Genomic DNA, 16,575 nt, shown 5'->3' on the forward strand with positions numbered 1-16,575 from the left:
TTTTAATGGCTTATGGTCAGATTGAGCCCATATTTTCGATTCTGATTCGAAAATATTTCAATTTAAATTATCAAAACCAATAACATCGTTGAATAATAATTTGCGATTCGAGTTGTGTAGTGTAAAAGCATGCGGTTCAAGTCTCCAGAAATACAGATTTTGGTTGGTTGGTTGAGGTCCCCAGGTTTCCACATCATGCTCTTTGAAGCACAATTTTATGTTGCACGGTGTAATAAGTGCTTTTAAAGCATGTATTATATTATTTTTATCATCATACAGTACTAATGTGTTAAACTATATTATTTTCTTTTTGAAATCATCATTATTTAATTACAGTCATTATTGTTATTGACCTCATCTTGAAGTTATAAACAACCGACACCTCTTGACGAACTCGGGAGCTATAACGTGTGAAGCACAGTTTAAATATACTATAAATTCTTTATTACAGCAACACAGCAGAAGTTTGAAGTAAACTACTGCGTATTTATCGTCATGTTTTATAAGAAATCTGCCTTGATTAATACAAAGCAAGCAAATATTTATGGACGCGTTAGGTTTCTTAAAATAGTTATACCGCGGAAGTTTAAGCTATGTATTTTTCTGGAAAAGAATTAGAATTCAGTTCTTTAGATTGTTGATTTGCTTGGGACAGAGTTTGATAAAAAAACAGCAGCAATTCATATTTTTCTTATGTACACACAAAGAAAAAATACTGTAAATTTAAAAAGATCGTTCGTTGGATTAAAAGTTCGCGTTGGTGAATATTCGTAGAAAGTTCAAACTTTTTCATTTAAAAGTTGGAAAGTTTTTGATACTACCATGCATTTCTGGCACAAAATCGTTGTATCGGTAAAAGTTTTTTACTTTTATTATAAGAAGAAACTTTTTATGGTAACAATAAATAACATTTCACATTACAGTGATGATTTAAGAAAAAGTGATGGATTTTATTTCTTTTTTTATTTTTATTTTAATATCAAAACTGCTACTTATGCTGCTTAACGTCGCGGCCTTCATTTTGGAGCGCGACAGCGATGTAGAGGACAGGGTGGTCTCGTTGCCGGCCATCATCAGGACAGACTTGGAGGAGTTGGCCATTGGGTGTTGATTCGGGAAAGGAAGTCGACGTTTTCCGACTGGGTAGTGAAGCGCCTGAACCGATAGTTCCAGATCACTTGGTCATCCTTCGAGAATGACAGAGATGTTGCCAGTTCATCCGGCCGAAGCTGCGCAGTCGCGAGTTGAGCGTTTGCGGGCGGGAGTTGCTGAAAGAGTTTGAAAGTAAATTAAATTGGCTAGACACTGAACACATTCTCAATACTCACCGGTGAATTCTTCGGTATTCCAGATAGATGTTCTTGATCAGGTTCGTCGGATATCGCTCCAACCTCTAGAAGTAATCCGAGTACGACAGCTTCAGGACCTGCGGCTTTACTCGGTAATACTCGTCAAACATGTCCCGCACCGAGAAATAGACTGCGGACCCTCAGGACATCCCACAGTGTCCCGTCATCACTTCCGGCACATAATGCTGCTGGTGGTCGTAAACCGCCGGCACCGAGTGCAACATCCGCGCTGACCACCTCCGATCGCTTCTCTCTTCCGTCGGATCCTTCTCCTCACCGATAAAATTTACTTTATCGTACTTGTTCAGAAAGCGGATGCATTAACCTGCTCCAACTTCAATCTCGTCTACCCACCCCGGGCCACCACCACCGAATACAACCGGTGCAAATTCACATCCGCATACACGGCGTCCTACAAAAACAAACAACATCAAAAACAAACGCCATAAAACACCCAAGCTTCCTTCTTACCCATTCGGGTCGTAAAACAGCTGTAGATCCGGCAGGAAGCTGGCCTTATCCTTTTGAAAACCAACTTTCTCCTAATCCCCCAACCTTGTTCCGCACCATCCTCCTTCGAAGGTATCCGCGTTCAAGTCCTGGCTGCGGACGCGTTCTGTTTTGATTGACGTCGTGGACCACCACTCACTAACCACCGGAATCACCTAAACGTTTGTTTACATTTTGGACTTAGACGTACACGGTTTCACGAGAACGACAAAATGAAAGAAATTATACAGTCGAATTAAAAGTTAAAACTTTTAAATCAGTTAGCAAGGAGATTTTCAAAAACTGTAGCAGTAAAAGTTTTCATTTTCAAAACAAGAAAAACACTTTTAATGTAGCAAATTTTAACCACTTTTCAATTCCAAAGTAAGTTACTTTTGTCATTAACATAATATTTTTTTGTGTGTAGGTACATATAGTGCTTTGTAATAGCTAGTCCGCTATTGGGAGTTCATCGCTTCATTTTTGCTGTATCACAAAATAAACACTCAACGCAATACTGATAACTTCTTCGATGAACATTTATAAAATCAGTCAGAAAGTCGTCAGTTTTCATCTACACTCAACATGGATCAGTTGCCAGCAACGTTTGTGAAAGGTTTTCACGATGAAGAAAGTGTCCGGAAAATGCAGTATAATTTATTAGGAAAAACTGGGCTACGCGTATCGAAAATAGGATTCGGATCCGCACCCTTTAGTGCACTCTTTGGGTTAGTTTCACAACAAGTTCTTTCCATGATCCAACTTTGAATATTTACAGAAAATTCGACGAAACGGAAGGCATTCGTGCGGTACACTTGGCGTTGCGCAAAGGAATCAACTATCTCGATACGGCCCCCTTCTACGGTCAGGGTCGTTCCGAAGAGGTTCTTGGAAAGGCGTTGAAGGATGTGCCTCGTCAGGCGTACTACGTTGCAACAAAGGTGGCCCGTTACGAGAAGGACTACGCGCGCATGTTCGACCACAGTGCCCAAAAGACGCGCGAGAGCCTGGAGAAAAGTTTGAAGCTGCTCGGAGTGGGTTATCTGGATGTGGTTCAGGTGATTATTTGGAGTAGTGCATTCCTTAAGCGGATATTATTTTTTGAGCATTTTAGATCCACGATGTGGAATTTGCACCTGATTTGAGTGTCATATGGAATGAGACTTTGCCCACTTTGGAGAAAATGAGAGATGAAGGAAAGCTCCGATTCATTGGAATAACAGGATATCCTCTGGACGTTCTTAAACAAGGAATAACCGGAGCTCCTGGACGTTTTGATACTGTTCTTAGTTATAGCCGTTACACACTGATTGATGATTCGTTAGCAAAATATCTTCCATTTTTCGAGAAAAACAACTTGGGGATAGTTTGTGCTGCTGGTCATGCCATGGGGATGCTGACCAATGCGGGACCTCAATCGTGGCATCCGGCTCATGAGCATACAAAGCAGATCTGTTGGGAGGCGAGCGAGTACTGTAAGCAGCAAGGAGTTGAACTGGGCAAACTAGCCATGTATCATTTTATTCAACTTGACGGACCGGCCACGTTTCTCGCGGGAATACAAACGGAGCATTTGGTGGACATCAATTTGAAGGCGTTTTTCAGTGGTCTGACTGAAAAGGAGCGGAATGTTTTGAATTATTTGGAACAGAGTGTGTTCCCGAAAATTGAGCATTTTAACTGGGAAGGTGTTGAATTGCAACGTTATTGGGAAGGTATAAATTCAGTGAAGAAATAATTCAAGAGAACTTGTTAAAAACCATTTTAATTAAAAAAAAAATGTTTCGATTTTAGAAATATTGCATGATCAAAACATGTCACAGAATATTTGCATGAAATTATATAAAATAATGATATAAAATTTTAACCCATGGTTTTCACTCTAAATTGATAGGTTTTATGTTTTTTCTGGGTCCATAGTAGGGTATAATCACGAAGAACAATGATAAAATGACTCTCACAAATTGTAGTTTCAACCAATCAGGCTCATATTTGGGAGAAAAGGCTACTGGATAACCTTTTGACATAAACATGGCTTTGGTTATGGACGCTCCCGTGCAAAGTTATCTATAAAAGCTTGATTCTGGGTTGTAAGAGTAATTTACATTTTTGCACGTAGGCTGGCATTATTACCAAAACAAATAACTCTTCAAAATTCTTTAGTCATTTTATAGAGCATAATTTGGGCTACAATGTCTTTTCATTAGATTTTACCAAATTCAAGGTTACCGTTATCAGGGGTGACATTGGGTCATACAAAAATGCTGAAATTTGTATCACCCAATCTCTCCCCCAGACCCAATGTCTCCCTTGATGATGGTATACCCAGATTCCAGAACTGTGAGCAGAAGTTGTAAAATGTATGCATGCTGGAAATTTTTAACTTTGCCTGCTTTTTAAAATAATTCCTCAAATTGGGCAAAATGGATGGAATGCAAATATTGAATCATTCTAAACGAAATTTTATAGTAAAATCACTCTTTTATAAGCCCTCTTATTGATTAAAGCAGATTCTGTGGGTGTAGGTGTAATTAAACATGAAATTTAAAAAGGGGGTATGTGGAAGCGTTGTTCTGTCACGATTGTTTAGTTTGCAATGGTTCGTGAAATCGGATTTGAATCATATTTCGGATTCTCTTTGTATTCTTAAAACCCACAAATTCTTCTTAGAATTCGAAAATTGGTCACAAGGAACCAGAGTTACGACTGACGCAAGTTTGCGTTGTCCCGTCACGCCAATTTTTTGGTCGAAAAAAGGTGCTCATTAATCGTATTTAGAAGCAAATCGTGTAACAGACCAGTTTTAGATCGATCTAAACTTAATGCGCCCTCCTGAATCCAAATTTGCCTGTTGATTTTCCTGAGTCTCAAAGGGAAGCGAGATATTCAAGATGGCGTCTTATATGGCGGCTGAATGGAAAAACCACAAAAAAGGATTTTAAATTCAATTGACTAGTTAAGTCAAATTCAACTAATTTGGGATCGCTGAACTCGTATACGGTCTCTTGAAAACACCAAAGTATTCAGGGAACGTGAAATTCAAGATAATACAGAAATGTAACTGGCAGTCTACAGATCAAATTTAATTAACTTGGGGTTGCTAAACTCGAATATAAGCCTTAAAATATTCTAAAGTACTCAGTGAATGCAATATATCTTGGATTGCACATTTCCTGAGTACTTTGGAGTATTCTATGGCTCATATTCAAATTCAGCGACCCCACATTAGTCAAATTTTACTTGTTGATTGCCTGATATACCTCTGAAAAAAATTCTAGCTTCGCTATATTGCCCGCCATCTTGGATTGCACATTCCCTGAGTATTTTGGAGTATATATTGGTACCTTTTCCCACATATTTTAATTGAAAAATTGTAAACATATGCGTACAAACGTTGGCCCGTCACGAAAGAATCTGTCTACTTTATTTTTGTATACATAAATATTAAGTTGGCCCTAAAACAAGTCGAAAATCCAAATATGAACTGTTTAGGCACATATAAATTAAGTATTAAAATTGCTGTCCTAAGGTAATTGAAAATTTTATTTTAAGTTTCGTCAAATATACTTTTTGCAAATTTCGAATTTTTGGACCACACATCGGAAAATGACACAATATATTAGAAAAAACATTATTTTCATAGGTTCATTTATTTCCGGAAGTAGCTTAGCTGTAACAATGTATACAGCATTTTGTGATATTTTTTTATTCAGAATTTTGGAGGTTTGCCTTGAAATTTGAATATTTTTTTAGTTCCAAAAATGCTTATCTTTTAAATGTTATGTTCGTTTTTTTTTATTATTTTTTACTTCCAATACATAGAAATCTCTCTTAATGCTAAGGCGTTACGTTTTAAACTAAATTAGACTGTTTAGACTCCTTTTCATAAAGTTGTCCTACACCTCTATGATGTTGATATTATCCTAAAAAAAAACTTATACTTGATTTTTTTGAGAATTTGTCTGTAGATCATGTGGGTCTTGTGGCGCAGGGGTAGCGGCTTCGGCTGCCGATCCCGATGATGCTATGAGACGCGGGTTCGATTCCCGCCTTATCCACTGAGCTTCTATTGGATGGTGAAGTAAAACGTCGGTCCCGGTTTCTCCTGTCTCGTCAGAGGCGCTGGAGCAGAAATCCCACGTTAGAGGAAGGCCATGCCCCGGGGGGCGTAGTGCCAATAGTTTCGTTTTTTCGTTTCTGTAGATCGAATCAAAATGAAATCAAAATTAAGTCCTTAATAGCACAAACGTTTCCTGTCCCTATACACCCCGCAGTTCAGTTTCCTCAGAACTACACGGAAGCTTAATTAAAATTATGTATGACGTCATGTATGCGAAGTACCATAAACTTACTGACTCATTGACGCGTTAACTCAATCGCTGCGTGAACTCGTCATCTACACAGCCACATGTCATGTCTTATGTTGTACACATTAACTCACCAGTAGCATAACCAGCCCAACTAACTCGGTGCTGATGGGAAACTAGTATTTAGTAGAGCCACCGACTGACCAGCTGATGCTGCCTGTATCCCAAGCGGGGAAATGCGGAGTGGCAAGGAAAGAAGTAAATTGCCGGGGTGAAAACATTGCTACTACTAGCCTACATTTTTAAAAACCTGTTACTAGTATAGTAAACATCCACTTTGGCAGCGGTAGCCGGCTCTCGGTGGCAAATGAACATCGTTTCGTTTTATTTTTATGATAAGAAGTGCACAACGAATGACGTAAGGTACAGGAAAAAGTAGCACCTAACGTAGAAGCATTGCGCAATCTAGGAAAAGCATCATTTATAGACAGGCAGAATCGGACTTAACACACAGAACTAATAAGGTTAATACACCGTTATCAATCGGACGATGGATGAAGTTCGCTTCAATCAATGTGGTTGCTCTTTCTCAGATGGGATTGCATAATTTCCGCGACACTTGTTATGTTACGATTCTGTTGTTCAAGTTTATGTGCGATACTTAGCAGGGATGCCAAGAGACGATTTTCCGAGAAAAAACAAACTTCTTTTCCGTATTTCTGTAATGTAAATTGTAGCAACAGCGAGCAAACCATTTCCAGCGCTCGTTCTGGCGTATAATCGAAATGGAGAAATAATTTTCCTTTGCGGGTTGTAGTATTTACACTTCAAAAACCGCGCATCGTCCTCTTCCGATGGGCTTTTTCCTCCCTCTGTAGGTTGAGTACGGTTTTTATGCTCCACCTTGTGGTGGCCATGCGGTTAGTATAACACGGTGAACATGATTGTCTTTGCGTGGTTTAGGCGCGAAAGGCTAATTAATGGCACCATCATAATCGTATGTTGAACCAGTACCATGACGCTGAGGAAGTTTGAAACTTGATGCCATTATGGTTAAACAATGGAGTTTTAAATTTGATTTGTTTCCCATCAGGGTAATTGATTTGATGAACAGTAATTCAATTAGATTTGTATGTGACACTAAACGAATAGAAGGATTTTTAAAATCAACACTAATTCCGTATAGAATCCTTAAAAAATACTTGAAGCTTACATATTTCAAGTCAATTTTTTGTAATAATTCTCAATAGATGTTTATGAGTATTTGAATGCTTTTTCGTTAAAATTTCATTCATCATCATTTATATCTTTAAAAAGATCAATAATTAAATCAACCAATTTCCAATTTGTTCAACGTTCGTTTCTCGCAACATTATTATTTCTCTCTTTCTGCTATTTTCAAATATTTTAGTATGTTTAAATTATTAATTAAATTATGGTAGAAAAGTAACTGTTTCAGTTATTTTGAATTTCAGAGAGTATTGTAATTAATCAATGTTCAATTCAATGTCGCCTTATTTGTAGAAACAAGTTTCAATAAGGCCGCTGCAAAAAAATTCAAAGTTTATGGGCTAAAACATATGTTTTTCAAAAAGAAATTTTAATAAATGGGGTTTAATCGGCTGAAAACAATCTAAAATGCATTATTCAGCATTCATAATCAAGTTCAACATGTTTGAGCTCGCTTAAAAATATGTTGAATCTTGGTTAAATTCCAATGCACAGTACCGCAAAAAGTTTTTTTTTCATTGCTTTGTTATTTAAAAAACTAATGATTTTAAAACAACTGGACTGGTGTAAAATGCATTTTATTTTTTTATCAACCTCCCCCATTCTCGACTTTGGCCAGAGTCGAGGGACATAAACTTCAAAAAATATTTGCAGCGGAACAAGTTCATATTCTACACAAAATAGGGATATGGATGCAACTCACACGAAATTGGAAAAAAGTTGCCCGACCTCCTTTTAATTTGCGTTTCATTTTTGACATCTCGTGACGGTGCAGTACGACCCTTTTTATTTTTGAACATTCTAAAAAAGGCCTTTTCATTTTCTACTTGAAATAGTGGTGGTTTGAAAATTTGGTGTAAAAGTGATTTCTATTTAAAATTGGTCGCCTAATTTGATGACATACTCAAAATTCCGAAAAAAATACATCATCAAAACAAACGACTAAAATAGTTTTAAAACCTTTGTCGTTTTTCGTTTTTTTAAACCTCTTTAATTTTTCGTTCTGACGTTGCAAATATTTTCCAAAGTTTATGTCCCTTGGCCAAAATCAAGGAGCAACAAAAAAAAATGAGAAATGTTGAATACTTGACATGCTTTCAACATTGCATGAAAAACCGTTGTAAAAGGCATTATGCAGTCATCTCACATATTCGGAACAGTTTACAGATCGCCTAATGTTCGAAAATCGTAGAAAATCGGTTATTGAACATAATAATTTGCTTTTCCAATCAACTGCAATCAACTGAAATCAATTTTAAATGCATTTCCCTACGTTTAGAATCATGTTTGCGATGATTTGATCAATTCAAATATCTTTTGAATTTGGGTTAATTTTTGATGTACAAATCCGCAAAAATCCGTTTCACAGTAAAAAATAATGTAAATTTGGAAGCCGTAATTTTGGAAGGTTGAATGTTACCTCTTTTATGATGTAATTTTACCTCATTTTAGACTGAAAAAGTGACATTACACCAGAAAAGGGGTAAAATTGCACATTTCCAGAGGTAAAATTACACCTTTTTTCTGACATAAAAGATGTACCCCTTCCCAGATGTAATATTACCATGATTTTTTTTTCTGTGTTTACTGTACAGTTATTTGCAATCCTTATTTTTGTGGCCTTTTTTTGTTCTAAATGAAAAATCTACCCTTCTACATTATATTTCCCCTCTAATAACATTTCCCACGATTATTTTCAGTTGATTAACGAAAAATGAGGATATAAAACTATTTCTGTATTTTTCGATGAAAAAACCGTTATCACTAAATTGACTCCCGAATTTAACATAAAAGTACGTTCAACACCAGATTAATTAAAAACAACATTTCCCGTTTTTTAAACACTTAAGTGATACATCATATTTTTTGCAGTATTCTTCAAAAAGCTCACACTTTTATGACAATATGCACACACAGAAAAAAAATCATGGTAATACTACATCTGGGAAGGGGTACTTTTATGTCTTTTATGTCAGAAAAAAAAATGTGTAATTTTACCACTACTCTGGTGTAATGTCGCTATTTCAGTCTAATTTGAGGTAAAATTACATCATAAAAGAAGTAATATTCACATTCTAAAATTACACCTTCCAAATTTATACAATTTTTTGCTGGGCAGCCTTATTAAATTGAATGGTTAAAACCTTTATTATCAGATTCGATACATCGCACCGATCTGAACCCAGTTTAACGTTTCTGATTTACCAACACCCAAAACCAATACAATTAATACGGCCCACCAAAATCGATCGAGTTCAGCATGCATGCGTGTGATTCGGTGCTGTATAGGGTATGAGGTCTCATATTGGACTTGGTCCAATCAATTGGCTGCTTCGCTTACAAGTTTATTCAGATAAACCGTGAACAAGCCAATTGTGCCGATTATGCCGGGTGGGCTTTGGCAATATCTCAGATGAAACACATCTCTCTGATATTGGCAAACCATTTTAGATGTGTGTGGTGAAATTGATGGTGCGAAAGGGGTATTGAAATATTTGTAGAACGCTTATTTGAAATGGTTGGAATTTTGATTTAGTTTTAATGGCTGTTATTTTAAATATCGTTCATAAAGCATGTATGATTGATGCTCGAATTACGCTATAGTGTGAACGAACAGTCTAATGATATGATTAAATGTAGAGCAAATTATATACAAACTTTACTGAGTGTTTTATAAAAACAGAAAGCTATTTATCGTTATGCAACTGCAAACAGTCGCTGCTCGCCACCGTCGTCGTCGTCGTCGCCTTTTGGCAAAACCGCGAACTGCACGCACCAGGAACTAAGAAAAGGAAAACCAATAAAAATGCATTTTCCATTTTCCCTGCCAGGCTAAATAAATACCAAAACACTCTCGCTATCTTCCGTGCTGGTGGCAATTTTCCTCCCTCACACGTGCCAACAAGTTTCACTTTCCACCGCGTTCCGTCTCTGTCTGCGCAGCTGGTTCGTGGCCTGCTGTTATGTGATCTGGAAAAGCAAGCTTTCAGCGTTTCAGGTTCTCTTTCTAAGCTTGGCCACCACCTCCACCTGTGTGTTTTCCCTTTCTCTCGCTCTCTTTCGGAAGAACTCCAGACCCGAATGCGAGCACGTGGAACGAAGTTGAAAGAATCTCCGAGCTTTCCAGCACTGATAACCCTTTTTCGTAGGCCCCCACAGAAAGCTCCCTCCTGAGGCAAGCTTTTGTTTGTGCTTCATATAATAGCTTTGCTGGCCCAGCGTACGACGACCAGTCATCAACTCGTGCTCCAAGCAGACGTGTGTCTTCCCTCCTCACCACAGGTGTGTAGAAGAAGAACCGAGAATAACGGTGGTTTCGCGCAGTGCTAACCGTGACTTGAGGCGATTCGGTTGGAAAAGTTAGCTTTCAGCTCAGAAAATGATGAACAAGTTGGTGATTTACGGCGTGTTGATGGCGGTGATGCTGATGGAGGCTAGAACCGAAGGTAATTAAAGAAGTTTTGCACTACTTTCCAAAAGTAATCATCCAATCGAAAGTGAATCCAGAGTTTGATAATGTGATGTGATGTGGTGAATCAATTCCTGAGCAGTGATCGTAACGGGGAGGCTGAAACCGGTTAGCTCATCGCTGTACGGCTCAAATACACCAAATATGTGTGTGGTGAAGGTTGTTTTCGGTATGACACCGGTGTCAGACAATTGGTTTCTCGTTTTTGGATGGCGAGACAAATAGCTTGTGATTTTTTTTGTCGCGATTATCATTATCGTTAAAGAGACACAAAATCACATACTTGTTATTACGCAAAGAGTTTATCATTAGATGTGAAAAAAAATTCTACAAACTTTCAAAAGTTGATAAATGTGTTTGATTCATGCAGTAAATTCTTGTGTTTTGTGGGTTTCTATTTCAAATTGAATATGAAACTAACAAGTTATTTAATTGCAATTTGTGGAACTGCAATGAAATTTGCCACGTCAAGTGACGAACCCGCCTTGCTGGTAGAATAACAACTTTGCTGAATACAAAAAAAAATGCAATGTGCATTTAAACATTGGTAAATTGACATGCAATTTTTCAAAAATCTAAGTTTCTACAAAAAAAAAACAACATTTCGCGTAAATTGTAAAAAAAGTTTTACATAAATGCAAAGTAGTACATATATTTAAACTGGTCCAATCATGCTAAAAAGTTTTATAAACGCAGAAAATTATAAATAGTTTTCAGTTGATTGCACGTCTGTTTCCATAGAAATTTTGAAGTTTTTTTTTATCAATTTTTTTAATTAATTTTCGAGCCAATATTGAAGGGGAAAGCCTGCAAACAAAACAAAATTGATTGAGATACACGTTCGTTTCTTTTTTAAATTCTGTCATTTGGGTGAATTGGGATAGATGCATTAGCCTTGTTACTGTTTCTGTTACTGTTACTGCACAATATTTGGATATTATTCATTGGTTTCGGATAGAACAGACATAGATTAACAAAAATAGTGCATCGATTTCCAAATTTCAAGCTTTTAAGTGCTCTATAACCTGCTGTCCCTATTCAGACTGCAGTCCCGAATCACCACAGATGGCGGTTCTTTACTATCGAGTTTTCACCGGCGGTTGGTTCAACCATATACTTTTCTGAAAACTGTTCAAAAAGCTTCAAAAAACCATTCATTTGCTTCCGATTCTTTGATCTGAATTTTGAAATAAGTTATACCTATTTTCAACACTTTAACAAATCAGAATATTATAGTTCTTAAATTATTGAATTTATGTTTTGCAAATACATTACTAAATAATTTAGACGTTTTGAAAAAGTCTATGCCGCCTGTCCTCGTTTGTGCTGTTCAATAATATTCTACAAATGGCCAACGAAATAACACCGACCAAAAAAATTTCTGCGCAGGCTCAACTCGAGGGAAAGCATAAAATTTGGGGTCCCCAGAAACACGTGCACGTGCACACGAATGGTTTTTATCCAATGTTTGTATGGAGAATTAGTGCGTGTCAAGATTTTGTTTCCTCTCCCTTCACAATTTTCCCAAAAAAGGGGACAAAGAAATAACACATAAAAATATATATTGTAAAACCTTGCAAAATAAGTTGTAAACTACATCATATTCGGAACAGGTAACAAAACGCCCATTGTTCAAAAATCATAGAAAATCAATAATTGGACATAATGATTCGCTTTCACCTTCATTTGAAAGCTTTTCATGGGATCTTTCGATTTATGGGACCAAAAAGTCGGAATAGGTTAAGTAGTTTTGGTATAATATGTAAATGTTTCCAAAGGCCGGTTGGCACTGCCTTAAGTTCTAATTTTTGAGGTTTGGGAAATAAGGTTTTGCAGGGATTATATGGCAAAAAAGTGGAAATTTTTATTTAAGGGGGTTGCTTGGACGATGCCTGAGATATGTACGTATACATATTGTGCATTTTATCCATTTTTATCATCAAAAATTGCAATTTATGATAGAACATGCTATGGGGGTAATTTGGACATGGCTTGTGGGGTAATACCTGAAAGTCTACCTGTCAGGCAAAAAAAAAAGAAACATTTCACTATTGGTTGAGTTTTTAAAGGGATTCAGATAAATTTAGAGGGATTTAAAATGTCAAAACACTCAAAAGGAATGTGAGCAATGAGAACTTTCACAAAACCCCTTTTTTAATTTAGATAAATTTATTTCAATATTCGAATGGATGAAAATCTGATTACTGCACATTTGGCGTTCAACTAGACTCTAATGTTGATTGTTTTTGATTAATTTCTTTGACATTTCTAATTTCTATATGCTAGTTTACAATAATATTTAAATTTGAAAAGCTACACAATGTAAAATAAAAAAAAATGATAGTTTCAGGTTAATTAGTTCTATATAAAGATTGGTTTGGATAAATTTGGATACCTTAATCACTAAAAACTATACTTGTGCCTAACCAGAATCAATGTTTAAATAATTTCAGAATGGAAATTAAATTATGTATACTACACTGAACTTTTTGTTATCTTCCTTTTGAATTATAGTTCTATCACAAAATCATTATTTAAACCTTTGATGAAATATTGTGAGGAAAAAATCACTTAAAAATATAACGCAATTAAAAAACCAGGTTGAAGGATATAAAACATGCTCAAAAAATCTAATGTTAAACTTCAACATGAGTCCAAATTACCACAAAAAAGGTGTCCATATTACCCCAAAAGGTATGTCCATATTACCCCATAAGGCATGTCCAAATTACCCCATAGGGGTGTTTATGTTACCCCCACACAAAAATGTGGGGGTGAATTTGGACACCTTTTACTTTTTGCGATAAAAATGAGGTTTTCATTAAAATTTATCGAAATAAATGAAATTTTTCTATAAAATATGGTCTCTATTATCCTCTGGTGTCATCCACATTCCTTTAAAATATCCATACAGCCCGTGGCAGAGCAATTTCCTTAGGGTGTCCAAATTACCCCACACTCCCCGACATATTTTTCTCGAACAAAATTTATTATTTTATTTTGTAGATGTCGTTTTGAACCTACTAATTCAGTATCTTTAATAAATCTCCACAGAGAGCCTCTTCGAGCAAGACTTGGGCGACCAGTTCAAGATTGACGCCTCAACACGTGGCCTGCAGAAGGTGAACCTGCGCTGCGGAGCTGATTCCATGCGAGTCGAGTTGAAAACGGAGGAGGACTTTGACGGCGTCATGTACACGCGGGGTAGTTTCTACAAGCAAAGCGAACCTTGCTTCGTTAAGCCAAAACGAGCCGGCAAGACGCTGGAGATGAAGTTCAACCTGGACCAGTGCCAAACCATCAACAACGGTGAGATTTACTCAAACATCGTGGTCGTTCAGCACGATCCGGATCTGGTTACGCCCGGAGATGCTGCCTTCGCCGTGGAATGTGACTTCCGGAAGCCACGTGGCGTTACCGTTAATGCGGAAATTCAAGCTCGGGACAGGTAATGTATTGTTGGATTGCGGTTGTTTTGGTTTTATGTGGTTGCTTCAATTTTACTTTTATTTTCGCCAATGACACCAATTCACACTCACGCACATGGGAACAACATCAACATCAACAACAGCCACGTCACACCAACATCACGAATCACACTGACGAGTCCCGATCCGTCAACACCCACGCAAGATCACGATGAGCACAATTCCGTGTTCAGTGAGGGCGACACCGTCACGTTCATCCCGAGCCAGTTCACGAACAAAACCGCCCAAGAGAAGCGTGTGAAGGGCTCGGTCGAGACGGTGGAAATTTCCTCCAAAAGAATCACTGACGAACTCTAATTGGGGAGCACTCGCCAGCGAACAAGCACACTTATTTATTATTTATTACAAGCGGCTCACTTATGTACGTTAGGGTTATTAAATATTAACATTCTTTCTTTCTCTTGTGATTTCAGCCCAGTTTTGCAAAAAGTTAACGCCACCCCCTCCCATCCTGGCAAATAACTTCTACTAACAGCGCATGCAACAATTCCCTAGATTGCCAACTAGAACGACTGAGTTTTAACGGTTTCGGATAATTATGCCAAATTGTTAGACCGACCAAACTACCTAGCATTACACCATCGATTAACGTTACTAACCAACCCCACCCTCCCTTACAAGCAAGTTACCCGTAGCTCGACGAGACGCTCGACTGACTGAAGAAGGTAGCCGATATTTAGTGTTTAGTATTCTGCAGAATGTTTTACTTATTTTCACTGTTATAAGTGAGCAAAATATATATGAACAGCAAGCGTGAGTGAGTGAATGTTTGGGAGAGTGCATGAGTGAGAGGCCATTGTTTGTTGAAATAAAAATGATTGATTAAATATTAAAATTGCGTTTTATTTTTAACCTTTCGGATGTCACATTTTTCGGCCTCCCATACAAATGCTCCTCAAAGTACACTAGCACGACTACCGAAAGGATTTAGGATCTCAGTAGTAGTTATACAAATATCTTTAAATATCCCCTTTCAAATGTTGCTCCAGATATAATTGTGGACATTAGAGTGTAACAAAAATGACTTTTTGGCGGGCATTCAGAGGTTTTTTTTTCCGGTGGGGTACTGAGTTTGATTATACGTAAAAAGAGATTTTTTAAAAAATGACAATTTTTAAGGCATTTTTGCCACTAAACCGTTTACTTTCAACATCACTGGCGTGTAGGCCAGATCCTTGCGCAAGTTTAGATATATAAAATGAAGTTTTGAGCAACCTGGAGCTCGGTTCAGGCCTTCAAAGTTTGGCATTTTTTGGAAAAATCGGCCCCAGCAAAAAAGGTATAGGCGTCGCGCCTCGAGACCCCAATTTGAGCATGCTAGTGTGCGTGGGGTCGGGCATAAATAACTCTATTCAAGCACGGGGTGATTTTAGCAACAATGCGTCGGTGCGTATCATGGTATCATCGTAGGGGAACTATTCCATTTTTCAGCCTATTTCTATTATCGGCCTATCAGCACTTTGATCACGAATTACAGCTTTCATGAAGTGTTTTTGACTGTTCCAAAGTAATAAATAGCTCAAATAAAAGTGAACAAGCAACTCTCCATTGTTGATACATCTGAAAATGTTGATTTAATAGCGGAAAATGGCAAAAGTGATGAGAATTAGTCGAACGGCTTAGAGTGATTAAAATGGGTATATTTCCCCTATATGGTATCAATTGCCATGGTTGGTCTTTTAGTGTGCTTTCCCCCAAGATGACACAATTCAAAACAGTGCTGAAAAGTACTAATTTTATATCCTTTTTTTATAGGGCAAAGTAGGTCGTTTCGTTTCTCCGGAAGGACAGGCAAGCAGAACTGCAAAAAGTTACTTTCAACATGTTGAGTAGGGTGTCCCATTTTGAGGTCATATCGACAAAATCTTCGGCATCACTTCCTAAATGGTAGATTATGATGTCAGGACCGTTTTTTTCTCAGAAAATAATAGAACATTTTCTCGCGTTTGTCTATTTACTGAACAAAGCCACTTTTTATCAAATTTAAGAAATCCAATTGAAATCAATAAACAAAATGTTCTGGTAAGGCTTATTTTTACATTGAATGATAGGATTTTGTTTAAGGATCATAATGCACTGCTATTATAAGTAAAAAAATATAAGTTTATGGTTTCTACTTTAGCAGTTCCACGTCTAAAAAAAGAGATTTTTCCCAGACTTTCATTTTAAATGTTTAGGTAAACGATTTTTGGAACGAATAAATGTAACTTGTAGCAAATTCTCGAGAAGAAAATGCTATTTCA

General features: G+C 37.2%; 2 protein-coding genes and 1 long non-coding RNA gene across 3 annotated transcripts; 2 read left to right on the top strand and 1 right to left on the bottom strand.

Annotated features, from left to right (window-relative positions):
• Window positions 1-1,129: 1,129 nt before the first annotated feature.
• LOC120421505 (uncharacterized) lies at window positions 1,130-1,953 on the bottom strand. The gene is made up of 3 exons (XR_005605991.2): window positions 1,821-1,953; window positions 1,329-1,761; window positions 1,130-1,268 (listed from the first exon to the last, which is right to left on the bottom strand). It is a non-coding gene; the product is annotated as an uncharacterized LOC120421505 (long non-coding RNA).
• A 434-nt stretch (window positions 1,954-2,387) lies between these two features.
• Window positions 2,388-3,705, top strand: LOC120421498 (uncharacterized). Its single transcript, XM_039584717.2, has 3 exons — window positions 2,388-2,566; window positions 2,617-2,896; window positions 2,953-3,705. Exons 1-3 carry the CDS (start codon window positions 2,424-2,426, stop codon window positions 3,574-3,576), a joined length of 1,047 nt encoding a protein of 348 aa, XP_039440651.1. The 5' UTR covers window positions 2,388-2,423; the 3' UTR covers window positions 3,577-3,705.
• A 6,160-nt stretch (window positions 3,706-9,865) lies between these two features.
• Window positions 9,866-15,158, top strand: LOC120421482 (uncharacterized). The gene is made up of 3 exons (XM_039584699.2): window positions 9,866-10,821; window positions 13,899-14,292; window positions 14,416-15,158. The coding sequence occupies exons 1-3, from the start codon at window positions 10,755-10,757 to the stop codon at window positions 14,627-14,629; spliced, it is 675 nt and encodes a 224-aa protein (XP_039440633.1). The 5' UTR covers window positions 9,866-10,754; the 3' UTR covers window positions 14,630-15,158.
• Window positions 15,159-16,575: the final 1,417 nt, after the last annotated feature.

This window comes from Culex pipiens, chromosome 3 (genome assembly GCF_016801865.2).
Source record: "Culex pipiens pallens isolate TS chromosome 3, TS_CPP_V2, whole genome shotgun sequence".
Lineage (NCBI taxonomy): Eukaryota > Metazoa > Arthropoda > Insecta > Diptera > Culicidae > Culex > Culex pipiens.

Bases quoted from the DNA above. Each gene is read 5' to 3' on its own strand.
- LOC120421498 (XM_039584717.2), top strand. From the start codon at position 2,424: ATGGATCAGTTGCCAGCAACGTTTGTGAAAGGTTTTCACGATGAAGAA. The intron at 2,567-2,616 runs GTTAGTTTCACA...GAATATTTACAG, and splicing joins CCCTTTAGTGCACTCTTTGG to AAAATTCGACGAAACGGAAG. The intron at 2,897-2,952 runs GTGATTATTTGG...TGAGCATTTTAG, and splicing joins GTTATCTGGATGTGGTTCAG to ATCCACGATGTGGAATTTGC.
- LOC120421482 (XM_039584699.2), top strand. From the start codon at position 10,755: ATGATGAACAAGTTGGTGATTTACGGCGTGTTGATGGCGGTGATGCTG. The intron at 10,822-13,898 runs GTAATTAAAGAA...AAATCTCCACAG, and splicing joins GATGGAGGCTAGAACCGAAG to AGAGCCTCTTCGAGCAAGAC. The intron at 14,293-14,415 runs GTAATGTATTGT...CATCAACAACAG, and splicing joins GAAATTCAAGCTCGGGACAG to CCACGTCACACCAACATCAC.